Here is a 17,566-nt window from a genome sequence, read left to right on the forward strand (position 1 = left end):
TGGGACTTATCCCAGGGATGCAAGGATTTTTCAATATCCACAAATCAATCAGTGTGATATACCACATCAAAAAAACAAAACTATATGATCATCTCAATAGATGCAGAAAAAGCTTTCAACAAAATTCATCACCCATTTATGATAAAAACCCTCCAGAAAGTAGGCATAGAGGGACTCACCTCAACATAATAAAGGCCATACGTGACAAACCCACAGCCAACACTGTTCTCAATGGTGAAAAACTGAAACCATTTCCACTAAGATCAGGAACACGACAAGGTTGCCCCCTCCCATCACTATTATTCAACATACTTCTGGAATTTTTAGCCACAGCAATCAGAGAAGAAAACGAAATAAGAAAAATCCAAATCGGAAAAGAAGCAGTAAAACTGTCACTGTTTGCAGATGACATGATACTATACATAGAGAATCCTAAAGATGCTACCAGAAAACTACTAGAGCTAATCAATGAATCTGGTAAAGTAGCAGGATACAAAATTAATGCACAGAAGTCTCTTGCTTTCCTATAAACTAATGATGAAAAATCTGAAAGAGAAATGGGAGTGTTTCCCATTTACCACTGCAACGAAAAGAATAAAATACCTAGGAATAAACCTACCTAAGGAGACAAAAGACCTGTATGCAGAAAACAGCAATTTTGAGAAAGAAAAACAGAGCTGGAGGAATCAGACTCCTGGACTTCAGACTATACTACAAAGCTACAGTAATCAAGACAGTATGGCACTGGCACAAAAACAGAAATATAGATCAATGGAACAGGATAGATAGCCCAGAGATAAACCCACATACATATGGTCCCCTTATCTTTGATAAAGGATGCTTAAAAAACTAAAAATAGAATTACCATACGACCCAGCAATCCTACTACTGGGCATATACCTGGAGAAAAGCATAATTCAAAAAGAGTCATGTACCACAATGTTCACTGCGGCACTATTTACAATAACCAGGACATGGAAGCAACCTAAGTGTCCATTGACAGATGAATGGATAAAGAAGATGTGGCACATATATACAATGGAATAGTACTCAGCCATAGAAAGCAACAAAATTGAGTTATCTGTAGTGAGGTGGCTGGACCTAGAGTCTGTCACACAGAGTGAAGTAAGTCAGAAAGAGAAAAACAAATACCATACACTAACACATATACATGGAATCTAAAAAACAAAATGGTTCTGAAGAACCTAGGAGCAGGACAGGAATAAAGATGCAGACGTAGAGAATGAACTTGAGGACATGGGGAGAGGGAAGAGTAAGCTGGGACAAAGTGAGAGAGGGGCATGTACATATATACACTACCAAATGTAAAATAAATAGCTAGTGGGAAGCAGCCGCATAGCACAGGGAGATCAGCTCGGTGCTCTGTGACCACCTAGAGGGGTGAGATAGGGAGGGTGGGAGGGAGACGCAAGAGGGAGGGGATATGGGGATATATGTATGCGTATGGCTGATTCACTTTGTTGTACAGCAGAGGCTGGTACAGCATTGTGAAGCAACTGTACTCCAATAAAGATGTTAAAAATACATGTATGTGTTTTAAAAAGAAGCTATAAAATGCCTGGTATTCAATAAACGGCAGCGATCATAACTACTGGCCATTACCAAGGACTTCGTTAAGATTCTAAAGGATGGTTCTCAATCATGGCTACATATCAAAATCCCTTATGATTTTTAAACATACAGATGCCTGAGATTCCCTCCACACTTAGTCAATCTCCTAATATGGGCACCAGGTAAGACAACTTAGGTGAGATAATACAAAGGGTCAGACTGCCAAATCAGATTCAACAGGAACTACAGATCTTACCCAGTATCAAGGTAAATAAGGACTCAAAGGATATAAACAACAGCAAAATATGAGCTAAGCATTCTTTCCTTAGAGAGGTCTGAAACTGTCAGGTGTAGGTGCCTGTAACTATCCTTCTTTTCCCTGTATAAGGATGCACGTTGGTCCACACTGAATATGAGAAGTGTAAGCACAGGATGAAGTGCAATGCTTGAACAGAAGGAGCCATTTTGATTATGGAACATCTGCTTTTATACCCCATTAATTACATAGCTCACATGACATTTTCCAGCACGCTGTGCCCAATAAATTCATAAATTCCAGACTTCTTTACAATAAGCAACCTAGACAGACCTCGTCCATCTTGCTAGTAACATTCCATAGGTAAGGACATCCCATCTAGCAAATACTGTTAGTGTGTTTGACAGCAGGCCAGTCATTAGTATGTTTACAAAAGACCTGATTCAAATCTTTCCTTCTCAATAGATGATACAACTTACAGGAACCGGAACCACGTAACTATACCTTTTCCAGTCCCAATTTATTGTTTCTGGACTTATCTGAATAAAATTTGTTTTGAACAAAGATATGTAGGGGCTGACATTCAGAGTGTCCCAAAAGTCTTAGGGCAGTTTTAAGCTTTAAATAGCTGAAATTGATCTTTAAAAAGCGTAAAACTACCCGTCTTTGGCACCCTGTTTTACTTCATTTTATAAATGAGGAAATTTAAGCAGTAATAGTTTGTTGTTGTTTTGTGTTTGGGGTTTTCTTTTGGCGGGGGGGCGGGGAGGGTTTTTGGACAGATAAAACAGCAATGCAGTCTTCCAAGTGCCCATAACTGAGAACTATCCTGTTTCACATGGCATGCACTCAGTTCTCTCATGTAATATGCCACAGTATGCTTATCCAAATAAAACGATGTGTGTAATCTCTGTTTTTGCAGATATTCCATTGACAGAAGCAGTGACCCTGGAAGGTTCTTCTATGTTGACATTACAACAGGTGCCCTAATGACTGCGAGACCCCTTGACCGGGAAGAGTTTTCTTGGCATAACATCACTGTCCTTGCTATGGAAATGAGTAAGTAAAACAAAAAAACTGCTCTCCATATAGTGACAAAACAGAAGCACTGGAGAAAGTGGAAGTTTCTAGAGCTTGTTGAAACAAAAATTATCTTCTTTATGGAAAGGAATGGAAATCCTGGTTTATGCAAGTGAATGAATGTATTTAGTTCAAATACTTATTGAGGATCGTCTATATACCTAATCCTGTGCTAGAGATGAAAACACACAAACAAAAAAGCAGCACAAAAAATAGCATCCTTAAATCAAAGAGCTAGACCTCTATATGAAGAAAAGGGACAACTCCTGAGAACTCTAAGAGGCTTTCAATCTTTAGTAAGATTAGGAGTGTACAAATAGTATAAAATATTATTATTGGATGAAAGGAAACATTTATAACATATCACCCTTATTACACACATACATATACACGTACATGCACTTAAGAATTTCAGACATCTTACAACAAAAGACAGATTAACATAAACTTAAAAATAAAATTGAAAACTAACAAAAACTAAATTAACATATTATAATCTCAACACAAATTAGATTATATACTACTACATTCCATATTTTTCATAACACCTAGTGATGAGAAAGATTAAGGGAAATGACAAATACTAATATATTGGCAGAAGTATGTACAGCCATTCCTGAGAGCAATTTGGTAACTAATCTTTGTATTAAGATCCCCCAATATATTCATACTCTTTTTCTCAAGAATTCTCCTTTAATAATTATCTTAAGGAAATAATCATAAATATTAACAAAGATTTATGTACCCAAATGTCCACTGCATTGTTATTTTAAAATAGGGGGGAATTACCTAAATGTCTAATAATAGGAGTTTGATTAAATAAATTATGGTACAGCCACACAGTAAAATGAGACTATCATGTTGATATTAATACCCATGCTTTCAAAGTATATTTCAATGACACAGGATAATCTTGTCCTAAAATATTAAAGCTGTAAATTCAACTTTTTTTAATTTCAGTGCGTGTGTGTATGTGTGTGTGTGTGTGTGTGTGTGTGTGTGTATTGGAGAGTTTGGACACATGTAATAAAATACATAACGTATAATGGAGCTCTCTGGTGGTAGGACTATGGATCACATTTATTCTTATGTTTTTCTGAATTGTTCATTATTCCTTGTATAAACAAGCAACACCAAGTTACAATGAAAAAAATGTAAATATGGCAGCACTTTTGGTAACCAAGCAATAGATATATTCAGGGGAAAAACACAGTATAGACATTCTTGAGAGAAGAAAAAAAATGAACCAAAGAACAGGGCATTCTGAGGTTTAATACAATTATTTACTAAGCATAATTTCTGTGTCTTATGATTTCTATTTTGTCTTCTTGGGATAGTGGCCCAAACAGAAAAAGGCAGGAGGGGCACTAGTGGGGCTGTGAAATTATCTTTGTGTGGTAACGCCAAGCAAAAGACAGACCAAAAGGACATATTTCCCCATAAGTGACCACGAGTAACTTCTCCTACCCCAGCCAAAGATACCGATTTGGTGTGTGTTTGATCCTATAATATCTCCCTTAGTCCATAGGTGGAAATAAATGTGCAGTGTTATCTGTAATCCCATGAATAACTTGAAACCTTCTGAAACAGTAATTCAAAGAACTGATTACAGGTTTTCCCACTATCCAAAAGTAAAGTGTTCCTATGAAACCTTTTGTAAGCCAAAATGTTGTAAAACGAAGAAGCAATTACATTAGGACACATCTTGCTAACGGATGAGCAAAATAAAATGCTCACAGACACAGTTCAAAGATATGGCAGCTGGATGCTGAGTATATAGTTCCTGGGGAAAGAGCCTGTTGGTGCCACTCTCACAGCTCAGGGTGCGACCTGCCTTCAATTCTAGAATCTGAAGCATGAGCCAAGTGAGAGATTCAAAACCTCTTTTTCAGATTCACTTTGTGCTACCTGCTCCCCCCAGTCTCATCCCTCCCCTCAACCTCCTGACACCACACACACTCTCCAACACAAAACTCGTCCTGCCCAAGCTTATGCTCTGGCCACACTCTTAATAGGCAACCCCTGCATCCTTGTGTTGCTATTTCCATGTACTTTATCCATTCCTTTAAAAACCAGAATGAGGAGGTAAATACCTATTCCAACAAAGAGCTGCTTTCTTGCATTTCTGAACCCTCTTCACCTTTGGTTTTTGTTTGTTTTGTGTGTGCTTTTAGACAATCCTTCCCAGGTTGGAAGCGTTCCTGTCACAATCAAAGTCTTAGATGTGAATGACAATGCTCCAAAGTTCCCCAGATTCTATGAAGCTTTTGTCTGTGAGAATGCCAAAGCAGGGCAGGTAAGGCAGCCTGTAAGGATGCACCTTGGTTAACCCCCAACATGTGGAAACGACTGTTTCAGATAACCAGATCTGTCATCAAAGAAATTTAAGACTCCAGAAACTAAGTTTACAAAAGAGAGTCCCCAACTTCTGTATTATCATGTTGCAACAGTTTATTTGTTAAGACAACTATTTCAAGCCTCCATTACATTTTATAATCTAAACAAGGTTGTGAATCAAGGTGGCTTACTCACCTGTGAAGCCAGGTAGTTACCCACCTTGTAACTGAACTGTATGGAACCAATTGCAGTAACATGTGCTCTGGGTCCTGGAAATGAGGGACCATGGAGATGAAGATCGGGAGAAAAAAGGAGAGTCTTTTTCTCATTTTAGCACTCATCCTTGAAAGTGTCTGTAGTAAGGAAAGTTTAGTTTTTATATCTTCCTACCTCCCTTCCTTCTGGCAGCAAGTTTACAGACTGCCTGCCCTATTCTCAGAACACTTTGTTACCTAGAATTACCTACTCTCTCCCCTCCCTCAATTAAAACATTCATTTTCTTAGTACCACTCATGTCATGTAAAGTTTTGAGAGGAAAGGCATCTGAAGGAACAAATTTCTACTTATTTGAAACAGCTTTAGTTTCAAAATCTTCAGATATATTTGTGTATTTTTTTAAAGTCTGCTTTTAAACCTAAATGAATAATTGGGTTGACTAAATCCCAAGTGGTGTAACTGAAAAACATCCCAACTGTGCTTGGAATGGCCACGTTATTAATGTATGTGTCAGGCTGCTGCCCACCCCATGCCCAGCCTTCCACACCTCAGATCACAGGCAATCTCTCCTCTTCTGCTCCTGCTTTTGTAAGACTCTTCAGTCCTCCCTAATGTATTTCCCCCGAGCATATTTTGTGGTCCTGTGGATTCCGGTTTGGGGACGTTGGGTGCACATGGCAAGGACACACGCTTTGGTAATTCAGGCTTTCCGACTGTAACACAGCTTTTGCTTCCACTTCTCTCACTCTCCTGCAACATCCCACTGCACAGACTCTCTCTATACAACCAAAACTTTTATTAGCTTCCTGAATTCACCAAAGATTGACTCAACACATCTTCACCATTCTACTCAAAGAAAAAGTGACTCCCTTGTTCCAGGGGGAAAAAAATGTGTCCTGTAGTCCTTCTCATCTAAATTATTTCATCCACTGATTCTTGAAACCCAGTGCAACGCTCTATAGCATGCCTAAACTTTTTTTCAACAAGTCTAAGATAATTCTACTTCCATATCTATTGAATTTCTAGTCTAGAAAGACCTGAAATACTATGCAGCTAATAAAGTTACAATGAAGACTTTCCAACATAAAAAATGATCTGTGTTATTATAAGAAAGGAGGTATAGAAACTACATGTACATGCTTGAAGTTACGTAAAACTGTATCTGCATGTGAACAAAAGCTGGGAGGCAGGATGCAAAAATAGCAATAGTTACTGTGCTGATAAGGTAGTTGAGATTTGAGTGAAGGGATTTGGGACTTTATATTAATAATTTTTTTATTGTAATGTGACTATTTACTTATAATTATAGAAACACCATACATAAATTTTTGTTTTATATTATATAAGATTATCATTATAATATGACAAGCATAATACTTTATATTTTAGTATGACAAGAAACTAATTTTTAATCTGTAATATAAAGAGTAATAGTAGCACAATAAATTAAACCCCTCATTCCCCAAAAGTGAAACATTTCCTTTCTTAACGGGCTTCAGAATAGAAGAACAGGTTTTTTTAATATATATAAATTTATCTATTTATTCATTTATTTATTTTTGGCTGCGTTGGGTCTTCATTACTGCGTGTGGGCTTTCACTAGTTGCGGTGAGCGGGGGCTACTCTTCGTTGCGGTGCACGGGCTTCTCATTGCAGAGGCTTCTCTTGTTATGGAGCATGGGCTCTAGGCGCGTGGGCTTCAGTAGCTGTGGCACGTGGGCTCAGTGGTTGTGGCTCGCGGGCTCTAGAGTGCCGGCTCAGTAGTTGTGGCGCACGGGCTTCGTTGCTCTGCAGCATGTGGGATCTTCCTGGACCAGGGCTCGAACCTGTGTCCCCTGCACTGGCAAGAGGATTGTTAACCACTGCACCACCAGGAGAGTCCAGAAGGACAGGTTAATAGCATGTTACCACCTCTCTTGTTTTTGCAGCACACAAGCACACCTCCCATTTCTACATTTCTATATACATCTTCTAATTGTCTATTATACAGTCCTTTGAAGCACAGTTTATCTGTGACTTCAAGTTCAGACCGTGAGCCACAAGTCTATCCTAGTCTGTCATATTTGTCATCTTTAGCCCAAGATACGTAAACCCTACTCTTTGATTTTGGCTCTGGGACATGTTTTGAAGATTTTCAAAAGCACGCAGCTCAGTAGGTACTTCTGGTTTATGAAGAATCAGGCCTCCTTGTGTCAGATTTGTCAGACACTGTCGTTAGCTTTGTACCTGCCGAGTTGGGATGTGTGCTTTCCTCTTAGGGAGAAGGGAAGCCCAGAAAGAAATCAGACGACGTCTTTGGTGCAGGCTGAGGGCGGCATGAAACCTGCTGAGCAGAATCCTGCATTGCCAGTGGGGCTGAGGATGAAATCGGACCTGCCAGGAGAGGGGAGGCCAGGAGAGCAGGCTCTGGTGCTCTCAACCTGTATCACAGCTCACCGATTCTTTAAAGCCCTGTAACCGACCCATCATATGCCTCAGGTCCCCACCTCATCAATATACATATATACAATTTCACAGATCAGATGTTCTGAAATGACTTTCTGTTTGCCAAGCTATACATAATCACCTATTTATAACATTCATGAAGAAACATGTCTTCACGCGTTTGGCACCACGCGCAAGATGGAACGTGCAGGATTTGTCTCGGCAGGAATGGGCCAGTGGGGTGACCCTCGTGTACGAGCAGCACGGACGCCAGGCTGGACTGCGGGGCAGATTTCTCTTCAGTGCTCTCCTGATCCCTCTCCTTTATTGCAATTCCATCCCCCCATCCCCCCGACCTTTAGATTCAACAGAGCCCCGCTGCCAGCTGGGTTCACCAGGAGGCATAAATGAGATGGAGTTCTGGTCTAAGATGTTTACTAAGGCATGCCCTTGGGGCCAATGCCCGTGGAAGAGAAGAACCTCTGCAAGACTGGGCAAAAGGAGAAGTCCAGCTGCAGTGCAGACCCACTAACAGCCCTGGATGACTTCACAGAGTTCCAGGACTAGGGTTCTCCTGAGTTGAGATGGGATGGCCAGGCTTTATACTATCGCATCAGTCACTGGATATGGATTGTCCTGGAAGAATGTGGTGACTGTGGGTAGGTGGCTCTCAGCAACTGAGGCAACCGCCAAAGAGACTGACAGGTGAAGGTATCAAGTCCTTCACTGAAGGGGGTCTGAGCAACACCATGTTTACCAGCAGGCCCCTTGCTGGCAGCTTTCCCCCCTGTTATTTAATCTCCCGCATACTGTGAGGGTAGCATTACCTCCTTCATTTACAGGTGAAGAAAGAAAGACGAAGCAAGCCCACCTCAGCCCTCCAGCTGACCCTGAATGTTCCATTTTCTACCCTGTTACTAGCCAGCTTTTGACAGCAGGAGTGTGGTGTCTACAGGGCCAGGCCCGAGAGGGGTGGGGGGAGTCTGTGCCGTTGGTTGGTGGTAGGGCAAACACACAGGAAGGAGACCACCCCTTCGACACCTGTTCTATATCCCCCCAGTCTGCCAGCCAGTGTTTCAACTGTGTTATTTCTCACTGCTTTCTTTAGGAACTCTTCCATCCTGATCTTCATAACCTTCATGGTAACTTACTACTTTGAAAAACACGTGGAAAAGGCAAAATTTTGCCAAAGAGCTCAAGAGGAAGCCACCCCACCTCTTGCCCTCCTCAGCCCCAAGCCTTGCTTCTGACTCCAGTCTGTTCTATAAAGCCCACCCTGGGGGTCTTGCGCTCTACACTTTGCCTAGCTCCCCTTCCTGCCAACAAAGAGTGACTGCTCTGCGACCCATCCCCTCACATCTGTTTTCCATTAAGCTGACACAATCAATATAGCGTCTGCTTACTTCCCACTAGGTACTGGTCATTTTTAAATTAGAGGCCTCTCAAAGATCGCGATCTGACCATGAAATATTAACCCAAATGTGAGGCTAAGAAGGTGAGGCTAGGGGACAAAAAAAACTGGGAAACAGGCAGGACCTTGTGGCAACCCAGAATTATTTCACTCAAAGTCTTCTGTTTCAACTGCCTAAAAAGGGCCAGACCTGGGGTGAGAATAGTGTGTTACGTCGATGTCTAACATCTGAGGCATTTAGGTATCATCTACCCTGTGCCTGTTAACACACTCAGGCCCAACAATAAACCAAAATTCAATTCTGCATTGTGTGATGGCACAGAGACTGCCGAGGGAAGTTTCAGGATGTCCTCATTAGGTAAAACGATCTACTACTGGATTTCAGGGTTTGGGATCCCCCCTGCCCTTGAAGCTTTCCTTTTGACTCTGACTCGCCTGATTTCATGTCCCTCCCTCAGCTGATCCAGACAGTGAGCGCAGTGGACCAAGACGACCCACGCGATGGCCAGCGCTTCTACTACAGCTTGGCTCCTGCGGCCGCTAACAACCCCAACTTCACCGTAAGGGACAACCAAGGTAATCAGGTGGCTACCGATGCTTGTCTACAGCGTGGGCTGGAAACTGGGTTACTATACCATGCAAACAGTGTCAGAGGTCACCTGCTCTTTAATAGCGCGAAAGACATTCATGTTAATTTGTATGGTCTTTTAAAGTTTTGTTTCAGAACATCAAAGACAAAGAACGTCCTCTGCTGATTCTGAAACTTTTACTCAGTCAGTCAGTTCACTCAAACATTTGAGCACGGGCTCTGGGCCAGACACTGTGCGAGGCACACAGGCTTCCTTCATCCCCACAGAGAGCAGCCACGTTTGTATGTTCTTTAACTACAGGAAGAATCTGAAAAAGCTGATAGAAAGAGGCCCAGGGAGAAAAACCTGAGTGAACACTTCTAAGCAAGGATCAAGGGGGAAACAGTGAAAGCTCCCAGAACAAAAGGGAGACAAAGGCTAAGTAACCTTTGAGTTACTTAAGAGCAAAGGACAAATACAGGAACACAATGAGTAGTTCTGGCACCGAAACCACTTTATTATTTTGGAATGATTCAGAAAGAACAGTCAGGTGGAGTTCCCTATTCCAGAAAGTGCTTCCCTCTACATCTTTGCTGGAATGGAATTATAGACCCCTCTACTCCAGCTAAGGAGCTCACAGACCGAGCACACTCTTCATTGGGCACAGATGGGAAAAGGAGGGGCTTCTGTACTCTGGCCAGAAGATTTTCAGAGAAAGGTCAGAGCAAGTGAAAAAATAATTTAAATCTGTCAAGTGAACCCCTTATGTTGCTAACTCTGCTACCAACTAGCTGTTTGACCTTGGAGAGGGAGGGCATCACTTCTCTGGGCTGTGGTGGCCTCATTTTTATTCCAATTCTAAAGTGCTGTCACTTTAGAACAATCTAAACAAAGGGTAACAAAAAGTCATCATTTAGGCACACCTAGTCTTAGTCCAAAAATCAACTGTTTGGGACTTAAAGTATTAAATCCACCCCACACAATATTCTGCTATTAAAACTAGGGAATACCAAACCTGTTTTCTTCTAAATGGAAAGCATCCTTCCAAGTCATCCGTTTAATCATCTACATAAAATCATCAAATAACTATGATAATTCTGAAAGGAAGAGTAAGATAAATTATAACAACAGAAGTGTTACAATTAAATATCCTGATATTTTTTACTGGGTCAAATTTTGAATTATTCATTTATCTGCTTCACTTGGAAACCCTTCCTGCAAAAAGTTGTTTCAGACCCTTCAGGATAGGTTTTTTTTTTTTTGGCCGTGCCACAAGGCTTGCAGGATCTTAGTTCCCAGACCAGGGATCAAACCCAGGGCCCCTGCCCCTGCAGTGGAAGCATGGAGTCCTAACCATTGGACCACCAAGGAATTCCCTAGGATAGGTTTCATAGTAGAAACGCTGGGGAAAAAAATAATACATTATACTGTTTCTTCAATTTTTCAGCTAAGTGTCACTCTATTCCTCCACTCTGATATTTGTCTGAATCAATACAGAAACGATACGCAGCAAAATGCTGCAAATTTCTTAACAATGACTTTGGGCACCAATTCATGGAGCCAATACTTTAAAAAGATGGGCCCCTGGAACCTGATGACTATAAAAAGAAATGGCTCATCTCTGGGAAGGTTTTTTTCAAAACAGAAGTCGGAACATCTTCAATAGAAAGAATGAACTCTTAAGCTCCTCATGACAGTTTATCCCTCGAGTATCCTTTATTGAGGCTCATTAAAAAATTGACCAACATCTGATGTGGTGGATTTACCGTCAAGCCCTTCAACTCCCGTGCCCAAAACATGATATTCATTTATGAACACAACAGTGCACTATTTCAAGTAAAGCCTTTCTTAATCCCCAAAGCATTGTGAAAAGGACTGTCCATATACTTCACAGTTTCACACGCATTTTCCCATACTTTGCTTTATTTGGTATTTATAATAATCCTTTAAGGTCTTAAGAAAGTTACTGATGCCTCTGATGATTCTCATTGTCTCATCTGATAGATAAGGAAAGAAAGTAAATGGCCCATGGAATAGAGAGTGAGTATTAAAACTGGGACTGGAAGTTGAGACCTCCTGTTTTAGCCACACACACACAAACACACACACAAAATTTTTGTGTCACCTTGCATACTATTTCCAAATGGGTTATTCAAGCTCCATTTATAATATTCAACAAAATTTTGCAAGTGGCTAAATTTTGCCAGCTCCTTTGTAGGACTAGTCTCAGCAATGTGATGCTCTGATCTTTTTTCCTTAATCTTAAATAATTCTGAGATCAAGAACTCTATGATGCATAGTAGGCATAATGTAATACTTATATGAAATTCAGCTCTTCTCCGGCTTTCTAAAAGTCTGATGAACTGCCCTTGATTAAAATGAAAAATAAAAAAGATTTCTGTTCGAGAAAAACTTCTGACAAAAACAAAACGAAACTGAAACTGTAAAGCAAAATTACTAGTACTTAGCTATTAAATCTGGAAAACAGAAAAGAAGATGGATTGTGTAGGAGGTGGAAATATGAATATAATCTTCAAGTTGGTAACCAACTGCTATCTTTCTCCACTGAGAAGGAAATAAGAGGGAAAAGGCCTGTACCAAAGTAGGAAGAGATTTCAATTAGCTGAACAATTTTCAACATTAATGTTACAAAACTAAGTAAGCGGTTACACAGCACAATGGAAGGAGTATGTATTTGGAGTCAAGAGACCAGAGTTCAAATCCCAGCTCTTCTACTAAATTAGTGACTTTGAACCAATTACATAATCTCTCTAGGCCTTAACTCTCACTGTAAAAGGGTGAGATTATCACTATCTCACCAAATGGTGGTAAAGATTAAAATGAGATACTGCATGTAAAGTCTAAATAACTTGCACATAAGCACTCAAAAAACAACTGCTCTCATGATAAAACAGGGGGAGGAAGAGGTGGAAAAGTTAATTAAGGAATTATGTATTAGTCAGAATAGGCTAGGTTAGGCTGCAGGAACAAACAACACCAAAATCTCAGTGGCTTAACGCAACTAAAGTTAATTTCTTGCTCACATAAAGCTGACTGTGGGTCTGGTGAACAAGGACAGCTGTCCAGGTGTAGGTTGCCTGGCTCTCCATCTCAAATGTTCTTTCATATATTACAACAAGGCAAGAGAGCACAAGAATAACATACCAGCTATTACTGATACATGCTGCTGTCTGGAAGTGACACGAATCAGTTTTGCTCATTTCCATCACCTAAAGCAAATGATACAGACATGCCCAAATTCAAGAGGGTAGAAAAGTATAATCCTTTATTATGTCCAAAAATATTGATATTGGTATGAATAATGTTTACTTTGGTTAGACTCTCAGAATTTTTTGTGAAGTTCTAGACTCTTCCCTGTGAAATGTGAAACACATCCAGAGGACCTTCCATATTGATGATGTTAGCTTTAAGAGTCACTGATTATATGTCCTACCACATCTCTCAAACTTTTCCTCTGCTGAAAAAGATACCAGCTTTCCAGAAAATATATCTGATTTATAAGTCAAACCAACTCAAGAAAACTTGAGAACATAGATTAAAAAAGATCCCCAAACATTACATTAGGCAAATATAAATACAGACACACACACACACACACACACACACACACCAGCTTTGTGGAAACATACCGAACAATTCTGCTAATCCCCTTTAAAACTGGGGGAAAAAACTAGTATTGAATTTTCACCAAATTCATATTAATTGCTTAAACTTAGACCACCAATTAGTGGGAAACAGCAGGGTGTGTCATATGATTAGGGGATTTCAAATAAGCTTCGGCTAAATGAGCAGGTTCATCAGAAAGCACAGGAGTTGGTGACTGCATTTCAAAGGCATAAAAGAAAGTAGCAGAAGACTTGAACTCCAGCCAAAGTGGCAAAAATAAGCAATGTGCCACAGCCACGTGGGCTCCTCAGCATTCTCTTCCTGGGAGCACAAAGCAGCACAGGGCCTTGGAAAGCTGCTGAGCTAGAACAAACAGGGACCACAAGTCGCCAGTGACTGTTCATTTCTGTCAAGTTTCCCCAGGGACATTTCAGTTAGATCTGAAGTCTGACAGTTCGCCCTGGGCACTTTGTCACAAAGGGTGAGACAGACTCTCAAAAAAGGTCTCTCTCCTAGGCCTCAGGGTTTTCCCTAGAAGCAAGCAAAACTCTTGGTTTCTGAATCCAACTGCTGACCCCCAAACCCAACGGTGGCTATAGCTAACGGCCTCCAGGCCATGATGTCCCTTCTCTCTCCTTCCCCGCCCAGCTCCTGCCCCCTTGCTTTCCTCAATCCAAAAAGTTAATTCTCTTGTTGGTTCTTTCATTTTCCTCCTCCCTCTCCTTTTTCGATCCTGGAACCCCTGTCTTCTTCAGATAACACTGCCCGGATTCTAACTAGGAGGTCTGGCTTCCGGCAGCAGGAGCAGAGTGTCTTTTACCTGCCCATCCTGATATCGGACAATGGGCAGCCGGTGCTGAGCAGCACAGGCACGCTGACTATCCAGGTGTGCAGCTGTGACGACGATGGCCACGTCCTGTCCTGCAGCCCCGAGGCCTACATGCTCCCAGTCAGACTGAGCCGCGGCGCCCTCATCGCCATCCTGGCCTGCATCTTTGTCCTCTTAGGTGAGTAAGTGGCTCCTCTCCATTCTGTGGGGTCCTGCAAGTGCTTACTTAGATACCATTCCGTTATCACCCTGACACAGCTGGCCAGAACTGGTTTTCCACACCGTGCTTATTGAAAAGGTGGGAGAGTAAGGCTGGGAAAAAGTAAAGAACTTGGAGACAGTCCCTTCCTTCAAGGAACTCATGGCCTCTGTGGCCAAATGAAAGCACATATATTTATCAAGCATCTACTGTAGGCCAGGTTGCCGTTCTAGGTGCTGGGATTAATAAGACAGAAATGCCCCAGCCTTCACAGAGCTTAATTCAAAATAAAGCAAGTTCATTTTGACATCATAGAACCTATATAATAATTTTGGACAGGCTTTGATGATCACCTCTTCTAACCCCCTCGTTTCAGATAAGTAGTAGCTAAATCACAAAGAGGTAGTGACGGGCCCAAGGCCAAATCTCAGTGGCAGAGCCAGGACTGAAACACAGGCAGGCCCCGCATTGTGCATCCCTGTATCTGAGCAGTACGGCCTTTCTCCCAAATGTTCACCCCCAGATTCAGGATGTGGTACGTGTTACAGAGAAGGGAGAGGGACAGGGAGTCCTGAGAGGACAGAAGACAGTGGTGGGTGCCAGTTTAACTAGGGTGGCCAGGGAGGACCTCACTGATAAGATGACCTCTGAGCAGAGATCTGAAAAAAGTGGCAGAGTGAACCACAGGGATATCTGGGAGGGTAAAAGCTGTTTGGGGGCGTTAGCACCCCCCCTCCCTGGGTTCCGTGGCCTCTAACCAGGGCCAGTTTGCCTCTGCTTGTGAAATAAAGATGTGATGGCAGGCCAGCCGGAGAGCACTACTGGGATAGGGGACCCTTTCTTCTTCATCTAAAGTCATACTGCAAAGCAGCTCCCTACTCCCTTGTACTAAGTCCATTCATGCTATTATCCTCAAAATCCACACTCAAACAGTAAAACATCTAAACCAATTCCTGAAACCAAAAAAATATCTGTACATATGTCCCAACTCTTCTGACTGAAATAATTCACAGCATACTTATTTTGCTTAGAGAAAAGCAGACTTAGTAGATAGTAATATTATTCAACATGGAAGAAATCCTAGTAAGGGAAAAGAGTAAACCATTGAGGATTAAAATTAGAATTTAAGCCCTGATCCCAGGTTTACCTCCAAACCAAGAGACTGAGTCAGACCAAAGAAAGAAGGTCTAACTAAAATGTCAGTTGCTTGATTGAATTTCTAGTAGGTCTGTGGAATATGCTTCATGTAGTTCAGTGCTACATGAAGGGAAAAACAGTATAAAGAAGTAACCTTTCAAAGTCCTTGGATCACTGGATCAGAGAGGATTGTAACGGCTTCTGGTCCCTTTCTGTACTGACAAATAAAACCCTCCTGCAATTCCCTGAGTGTCCATAAGGTGGCATTGGGAGTCCTTGAGTGCATAACAGGACACCCTGCAAGAGGCCTTTGAAGAAACTTCCTCCTAGGAGAAATTTCCAGTCTGGCTGTCCTTACTTCTATCTTTGGAAAATGTCTACATTATAAGTTCACCCTAGCCCACAAACAGTAAAAGGAGCCACCACTTCAGGGGGACTGATTTAAAGAGGCTGGCACGAAGAGGCTCTCAAGTTAGAAGTGGTGTGCAAGGGGCGATTTATTTTTTGCCTCCCAAACCCATTACGTCTTGCCTTTGGAATTGCGCAGAATAAACAGACAGTTTTCAGGACCTAAACCGAGCAAAGCTGTCATAAAATCCTCAGAGTTTTAGGCACTTTCACTTCTAAGAGTGTACATCCCACATTAAATATAATTCATAAAACTGAGTAAGACTGAACTGCAGTTGATTTGTCAAAGAAATACTACATTTTGTGGATAATTATATTAACACATTAATTTTGACTATGGATTTTTTCCATGTTTCAAATATGTATCTAGTTCCTAGAAAATCTCATAGGCCCTATGCACTGTGCCTATAGATCCTAAAGAATAAACATCCCTAGAACTGATTCTCTTCCGTCAGGGAAGCCCTTCAGCTGAATAGGATCATTTTTCCCAAAATTTGATTTTCAGGGGGTTATATAATACTTGATATTTAAATAAGATTACCTACAAATAAGATACGTAGCAATCTTTATTTTTTTCAGAGTTCTATAAACTGCCTAATTCTGTATCATCAGAATTCTTTCCAGTACAAACTCAAAGACTTTTCTAATATTGCTTCCCAGCATTTTCTGAAATACCACACCTAGCACTCCAGTGTCACCTGTGTGGAGGTTTTCCCAGGTCCCCAGGAAGAATTAACTGGCCCTGCTTCTGTATTCTCTGCAAAACTCTTGCAGCTCAATGACAGTCCTATCACCACCTCTTTCATATTAATCATTAATGTCTATTATCTCCTTAGATTGCATGCCTGTATAAACAGAAATCATGTCATATTCTACTCTGTTTCCGTTTTGCTTCAGATAAGTAATATTTGAGTTTAGTAACTCCTTACTGAATCCCACAAACACAGCAAGTTCACTCAGAATCCCATTTCTCCACCCTGCATCCATCCAAATCACACCCCAACCTCCAATGCCCAGTTCAAGCCCCCACTTCATTAAAGTCCTATTAGTCCATTTATCTGAAATCCCATAGTCCTCTAGTCTATGAGTTACATTTTTGCACAGAGATAAAATACAAGAGTATATAACTGTTTCCTGCGTGTGCATTTTGTCACCCGAGCTATTCAGGAAAATATCATGTATTAAGATCATGAACTGCAATTTACAAAAAGCACATTCCACATTCAAGTTTAAAAAACCATTATTGTTATTTTTTTAAGTTAGTCCATAATCTTACCGGGCACATGACTGTACTCCATTCCCCCCCACCCCTTGGATAAACTGAGCTCTTATTTTGCAATGTTGTCAAGCTGTCACTGTTCACCAGCTGTAACAAAGCATGCTAGAAAAAAAAAAATCAATAGCAGTTCTACAGCCAAAACCTCAACACACTTCCTGGAAAACATTTTTACTCACAGAGATAAATGGTTCAATGGGATTACCTCCATCTCTCCTTTAAACC

At 41.1% G+C, this 17,566-nt stretch overlaps 1 protein-coding gene across 1 annotated transcript in view; it reads left to right on the top strand.

The window, feature by feature from the left end:
- CDH20 (cadherin 20) overlaps positions 1-17,566 on the top strand; it is a 59,335-nt gene that overhangs the window by 40,049 nt on the left and 1,720 nt on the right. Inside the window, exons 7-10 of the mRNA XM_007113194.2 lie at positions 2,751-2,887; positions 5,083-5,204; positions 9,755-9,872; positions 14,248-14,499. Coding sequence (XP_007113256.2) covers positions 2,751-2,887; positions 5,083-5,204; positions 9,755-9,872; positions 14,248-14,499 — 629 coding nt within the window. The remainder of the gene's footprint in view (positions 1-2,750; positions 2,888-5,082; positions 5,205-9,754; positions 9,873-14,247; positions 14,500-17,566) is intronic.

The sequence above is a fragment of the Physeter macrocephalus genome, chromosome 19 (assembly GCF_002837175.3).
Source record: "Physeter macrocephalus isolate SW-GA chromosome 19, ASM283717v5, whole genome shotgun sequence".
Lineage (NCBI taxonomy): Eukaryota > Metazoa > Chordata > Mammalia > Artiodactyla > Physeteridae > Physeter > Physeter macrocephalus.